Source organism: Phragmites australis, chromosome 11 (assembly GCF_958298935.1).
Source record: "Phragmites australis chromosome 11, lpPhrAust1.1, whole genome shotgun sequence".
Taxonomy (NCBI): domain Eukaryota; kingdom Viridiplantae; phylum Streptophyta; class Magnoliopsida; order Poales; family Poaceae; genus Phragmites; species Phragmites australis.
Window position 1 is genome coordinate 872,661 of NC_084931.1, and position 6,957 is coordinate 879,617.

The following is a 6,957-nucleotide window of genomic DNA, read 5'->3' on the forward strand; positions in this document are numbered from 1 at the left end:
GAGTTCCCCGAGGACCCGAGAAACCCCTTGCCGGTGGACCCCGCAAGGACTCTATGATGAGGTGTCGATCGGTGGGAGGCCCGATGCTGCATTTAAGGGGGAGCGTGGCCGGTCACATCCAATCACTTCCCCCCACGCCTGTCGTACTGAGTACGTCAGTCCCTGCCACCGCCTGACAGGAAGGCGTGGGAACAATTAATACGGCAGGTCCCATCGCATGTCCCTTCGCGGGGTCCATAAAGGAAGACAGCTTAGAGATATCTTTGATGGGCTCGAGGCTTATCGCCTATCACCCCGTTGCATCAGACCGTGTCAGACCTACTCTGACCAGTCGGACAAGAGAGGATACTCGGAGGCTGGCCGGTGGGCCCCCCTGCACCTGCTAAAGTTGGGGCGTAAAGACCGACAGGATTGTCCGAGGGGCGCATTTTAAACCCTCTGTAACATCAACTGTAGATTCATAATGGTTGTTTTCCATTTATTGTTTACGGGGACTTGTGCCCCCGTTCTGGGCACTCCCTGGAGGGCCTCCCCCGGTAGATAAAAGGGGGGAGCACTTCGTAGAAGGGAACAAGCTAACCAAAGCCAACAAGAGGCCAACAAGGCACTTGATAGATAGACCGAAAAACACAGCCAGTAGAACAACAGCTCTTTGTAACACAGAGAAAAACAAGAGAGCTAGAGATCCAGAGAAAGGTATTCGAAGAGCATTAATAACACACCAGGCACACAGAAGTAGGGTATTACACATCCGTGCGGCTTGAATCTGTCTAAATCCTTGGTGCATTTACTCCTACTAACCGACGATCATTCGTCCCGCCTAAATCCCATACACACGCATTAACCCCACGTACGAGGTAGATCCAGGACCAGCCCCCCGGCTGAATCTCAAAGGGGTCCCTCAGGATCCCCGCTTGCGGTGTTCATCCACCGACAGCGATTTACATAAGAAACCATTTGTGAAAATCACAGGCGGCCCAAAATCGCACAGAGCCGTAATTTATTACTCAGACAATTTGTCGTATGAACCATATGTAGAGATGAAAATAGCTTTGTAGTAGTGCGAGCTCACTTATCAAAGACTGGGCTACTTGAAAAAATGGTCTTTGGATGCGAACCTAACACTAAGGTGTTCAGTTCTGGAATCTACGTGTTGAGATAATTCGATTGAACACCGTGTTCACTCGGTTTTATCGAAAACCGCTTAAGTTCAAGAAAAACCAAAAAATAGTTTAATCTTGTAAAATCGATAACTAATTCATCTTAGTTATAAATCAAGTGCAACAAATTTTGTTGGTTTCCTTGTAATATGATCTACATGATAAAAGTGTTTATACTCATAAAAAGTTGTATATTTTATGTGAGAAAATATATTCGCTAAACCTAGTTAAATGCATAGTTAATTCTTTGCTAATCCAAAAATCATGAAATCAATTTTTTTAGTCTTTTTACATGATTTCATGTCTTTTCAAAATACATGAAATCATGAAATAGTTATTGTAACATGCATGATTGTGTAAATGTGTTGCAACTAGATTAATTCATAACTAACCCATCACATCTCCAAAATTAGTAAAACCACTTTTATTAGTTACTTATACTATGCTTTATGTAGAAAAAATAATGTCAGGCATGAAAAAATTATTTACAGTGTTGTTTCTTAACATGTTCACTTTATGCTTATGAACTTTGTAAAAATTATGAAAAAAATTAATAAAACTCTAAATGAAGTGAAATCAATTTTAATGATCTTCTTAAGATACGCCCTACAGAAAAAAAAAATATGTGTTTGAATGTTAAGCTTTTTCTTAACATGATGGGCTAAATCATCATGTTCATATGTCATATTTTTGTATTTTTTAAAACTTCCTCTCCATTAAATATGGTGCAAACGATATTATTTTTGATTTTTTTCACGTAAGGTCTTAGAATTGTCTCTAATATTTTTTTTTATTTTTTGTGTTGTTTTAAATTTTTTGAATTCAAATTTAAAAACCAATCAATTTTTAAATACGATGTGAATAGAATTAACCGATATTTACGAATATGGAGCGGTTTTTAAGGAATTTTCAAATCCTGGTGACAGGCTTGTAGCCACTGGCCTCTGGGGTTTACTTCTCAAGAAGCTTTTTGTGTACAGGGCTCCGAATACAATGGCCTGGTAGTACATGATTGATGTTATTAATAGTTGAAATGAAAACAGGAAATTCTGTAAGATGACTGATGAGACAAGGGATACATGACTTACTGCGCCAACCCACTGCATCCAGCTGAGAGGACGTACAAACCAGACGCAGGACAGCAATATACTCACCAACTACAACTATATATATATATATATATATATATATATATATATATATATATATATATATGGACAAAGATTGTTAGGAAAAGGTTAAATAATAGGAATGCAAGAATATAATACCGGGAAGACCAATATCCACCTGTCTAGCTGTCATTGTGGTAGTAAATGTGAGAGCCCCAAATGTTCGAATGGTCCAGCGAAAGGTCGGGGTCGACCGTTAGGGTTTGGATTACCGTAGTTACTAGTTTGAGTTTGATAGAAACTCAAATAAAACTAAAGATCTAATCGTATTTATATCTAAGTTTGAGCTTAACTGGTTAGGAGCTCGAATTGAGTCTAGAAAGAGTCGAGTTTAAGTATTTCGTAAGTCTTACACTTTTTTTTTTATTATCTATGTTCTATATGTGTATGCAGTCACATGATTTTAAGATTATATGATTGAACTTTAAGTTGAATGGTGAAATTAAAAAACTGAACTTAGGTAGAGTGAATGAATACTAGCTTTGTCTCGAAGGCAAGTAGTTAAAGTTAGTTGAGTTTTTGATGAGTTATTTGAACTCGAGCTTGTGACTAGATTTAAACTTAACTTATTAAGATTTCAAGCTGAGTTCAAATTAAGCCTATAATAAATCGGGTTCAAATAATTCATAAGCCTCGAGTTTTTTTTAACCACCTATTCTGGAACCCGGACGTGAAGCTCTTCGGCAGCGACCAAACGCAGACGGGATCGCCCGGAGGTCGTCGTGTTCGTCGACGCCAGCGCCGTCGGAGGGAGATAAGCGAGGAGGTGGGTGGGGGCATTCTGGGAAATGTGTCCGGATGGTTAATTAATGTTTTAATTGTGGTTTTGTGGGTTCGGGTGAGAGGGTCGTGGGGGCTGAATATATTCATGGCGGGAGAAGTCGCGCGTTTATCACAAAGGTCCCCCATAGTTTCCTGTATTGCTGTACAGACCCGTCAGACAATTGAGAGCGAGTGGGAGTGCAATACGGATAATTGAGAGGGCATACCGGCAACAAGCATCAGACAGCAACAGCTGCCAGAGACGACGCATCTGGGATGGCTTGCCCTGCACTGCTTATTCTTTTGGCCGTTCATTCTCTGCTGCTTCCCTCAGCTTTTTTTTGGATAGGCAATGACGGATTGATGTGCGTGCCCACAAGGTTTGAGTAGGTGCTCAATCTGTTGGCCCGTGTAGCACAAATCGATTAGGCAACATTCTTTGGAGTGAAGACTAAGAGCGGCAGATTAGGTGAGCTGCAGTTGTCTAGCTATACTCTAATGATTGGGATAAAAGAGATGAAAAAAGAATAAATGTATACTCTAACGCAATAAGTTATAAGAGGGATTCTTTTCGTGGACGAGAAGAGAATTCCTTTGTAAAGGGATTTTCATTTCTTTTACAAATCTCTCTGAAGAAAAACTATCAGAGATAAGAGAAAATAAAAAGATTGAGAATAAAGAGGAGAATAAAATAAAGAAAATATGATAGGGATGGTCTAATGATTGATTAGTTTCTTCTTTCTTTTAGCTCATCCGCTGCGCAGTCAAGGAATTAACTTCAAAGGCCAGAGCCCAGAACACAATGCCACGATGATGGAAACTTCCGCCATCAAGCGTATGGACGTGGTTGGGTTGGGCCAGTGAGCCCAAAAATGGGATCCCAACATTGAGCCAGACATTCTGCAACAGGAAATACACGAGTAGCTTCCAGCATTTGTACGCAATAATAAAATAAAGCAAGCATTATACTAGAAGACGAAACGGAGAGCAACGAACATTAACAAAAGCAGGCCACTGTATTCATCTCAAAAGTATTGAACGGACACACCCCCAGGACGTGAGAGGCTCCCGGAAAACTCTCCTCCTCTGACGACACGACGCTGAAACTGACCAAGCAACCGACAACCGAGGACGACACACTAGGCCTGCACTCTCCTTTAGACTCTGCTAATCTTATCATTAAGCTAACGACGACCGGGGACGACACACTGCAACTGCAACTGGCTTTGCTGGGCTAGTGGCTTCTTAGTTGGGGGCGAAGAAGATCTCCGAGTCGAGCCTCTTGGACCGGAACAGCTTCTCCATCTCCGGCGTCGTGTTGAACGACGCCTCCAGCACCTCCGGCGAGATGGCCTTCCACACCGATGTCCTCCCCGCCAGGTGGCTGAAGATGGGGCTGTTGCACATACCAACCATTGCGTAATTACCTCATTCAAAACACATGTCATGTGCAGAGGACCAAACAATGCAATGCCAATGTAATGATCGGTGAAGCTAGTTTACTTGGGGGTGGTGATGATGGAGAACCACTCCATGCCGGATGCGTCAGCGATCTTGGAGACGACAAAGAAGCGGGGCACGATGAAGAGGTAGCCGCCCTCGACGTGGGTCTCCAGCACGCGCTTGCCGTCCGTGCCGACCACCTGAACGCGGCCGCTGCCGCGGACGATGTACGTCACCTGGTACGCTGAGTCGCAAGAGAACCCCGGGGAGCACATGGAGTGGGCGTCGATCCGCACCAGGTCGGCGCCGAGCCCGACCTCCTTCACCAGCTGCAGGTTCTGGGTGTTGAGCACCACCACGCGACCGCCGTTCTTGATGTCCACGTCCAGCGGGGCCTCCAGGCAGTTGAGGGCCATGCCCTCGCGGTCCTGCGCCGAGGGGGCCGGGAGCTTCTGCCCGGCGCCGAGCTTGATGATGCCGGAGGCCGGCTGGCTGGAGACGAGCTTGGCGGCGTCCTCCTGGGCGAGGTCCCAGGCGCGGCCCACGAACTCTGTGGAGAAGCCGGTGAAGATGCCGTTGGCTCCGGTAAGCTGGAAGTTGGTGAACTGGCCGGCCTTGTGGCCCTTGGAGGTGTCGCCGAGGAAGAGGACAACGAGCTCGGTGGTGGCGTCGGGGGCGTTGTGCCACCAGGTCACCACGCCGAAGGGGACCGCCAGAGCGTCGCCCTCCTTCACGGCGACCACCTTCTCCTTGGTTGCCTCCGGCAGGACAATGCCGCAGGTCCCCTTACCTGCAAAGCATTGAAAGCAGAATCAACGATTAATGCACTGCAGCAAGAATTAGTCATGTCACTGGAGATTTGGACTATGTGGATCTCAGATTTTAGTTCGGAATTGCGTGATGGCAACATGATGGTGAGAACAGTCAAACGAGATTGAAATAACAACCAAACAGCAATCCCTCCCAATTGTATACTAGCATCCATTGATCATGATTCATGACCTCTTTAGCAAGTACATGATTTGAAGTAAAACTAGTAACCACTAGCCAGAACAGTAGTGTACAAATTGGTTTTATCAACTGAAATTGAGACCTGATGCACGATTCAAATCTGATAAAATTTGGAAAGCTAAACTGATCGCATCACATGATTGCCAAATTATAAACAAGGTCGAAACAATACTGTTCAGCTCTCACATCGGACATTATCAATCTGATTTCCACACTCATGCAATCAAATTCAAATCTCCAACCTCATGCTAATCCAGGTTTAGTTAACAAAAAAAGATGCCGTACATTTTTTTAAGCTAGAAAGAGATCCGATGCACGAATCTAATCTGACAAAATTAAATCTCGACTACGAACTGCACGCACCATATAATCGCGAAATTATAAGCAGGATGGCGACAGTACTGTTCAACTCACACATCCCACACTCCCAATCCGAATTCCACACTAATCCAGACAAAAGTACGAATCCGCAACCTCCTGCGAATCAAGTTTGGCAACACAACAACTAATCCCACATCAACGCACACCCGATCGCCCGAATTCCACTCCGAACCAAACAACCATGAACGCGCAACGCGTGAACGGCATACCGTTCGCTCTGCTCTGTGGACGAGCGATCAGAGGATGGCGTGCGCGCACGCGTACCTTGCAGGACGTAGGCGACCTTGGCAGAGTCGGAGTAGCTAGGGAGCGAGAGGCCACCGGCGGCGAGCGAGAGCTTGGCGGCGCCGATGGAGGCGACGCCGAGCATGGGCAGGTCGGCGGGGGTCCACTCGTAGTACGCGCCTCCCTCGCCGCCGTACGCCTTCCTCGGCTGCCTCGGGGTCAGATCCACCGCCATTTGGCTGGAGCAGAAGGAAGAAGAAGCTTCGCTTCGAGAAGGTTCCGGTGGGAGGGGAAGGATTGGGGCTTTGGTGTGAAGAGGCGACGGGGGCTCGGGTGCCTATTTATAGCGGGGTGGTGATTAGCCGCGGCTAATGGATGGATTAGGATGCGGGTTAATCTCTCCGGAGCAGGATTAGCGGGTGCTAATCCCAAGCTTAACCACCTTCCCCTTCCCTATTATTCGGACGCCCGGATTTTGGAAGCTTGGTAGATAAGTTTGGGCTGTTTCAAAACCTGCAACAGGTTTTTCGGATAAGTTTTGGATTAGATCTTGAAAACTACTCATTTTGGATAAGAAGACGCTCTCATGCATATCTTTAACAAATAATTTTTTATTAGAATATATTTAAATTTGTGATATTATGAAAAAAATCAAGACAAGTCTACATATATAATTTTAATATTTTCAAACTAAATATTTTTAAAACTATTGGTAGTCATTAGTCAAACTTTTAAAAGTTTGATCAAACTTTTTCCAGCTTTTCCAGACCGGAGGGAGTTCATCGTGGACGAAACAATTGGATGCA

At 45.0% G+C, this 6,957-nt stretch overlaps 1 protein-coding gene across 1 annotated transcript; it reads right to left on the reverse strand.

The window, feature by feature from the left end:
• Positions 1-4,088: 4,088 nt before the first annotated feature.
• Positions 4,089-6,473, reverse strand: LOC133885615 (13S globulin seed storage protein-like). The gene is made up of 3 exons (XM_062325345.1): positions 6,191-6,473; positions 4,595-5,324; positions 4,089-4,487 (listed from the first exon to the last, which is right to left on the reverse strand). The coding sequence occupies exons 1-3, from the start codon at positions 6,384-6,386 to the stop codon at positions 4,337-4,339; spliced, it is 1,077 nt and encodes a 358-aa protein (XP_062181329.1). The 5' UTR covers positions 6,387-6,473; the 3' UTR covers positions 4,089-4,336.
• Between the last annotated feature and the right edge of the window lie 484 nt (positions 6,474-6,957).

What these genes read in the sequence shown, in the direction of transcription:
- LOC133885615 (XM_062325345.1), bottom strand. Translation starts at nt 6,386, where the DNA reads ATGGCGGTGGATCTGACCCCGAGGCAGCCGAGGAAGGCGTACGGCGGC. An exon ending in GGTCGCCTACGTCCTGCAAG is followed by an intron (nt 5,325 to 6,190) that starts GTACGCGTGCGC and finishes AATGCTTTGCAG; the next exon opens with GTAAGGGGACCTGCGGCATT. An exon ending in TCCATCATCACCACCCCCAA is followed by an intron (nt 4,488 to 4,594) that starts GTAAACTAGCTT and finishes TATGTGCAACAG; the next exon opens with CCCCATCTTCAGCCACCTGG.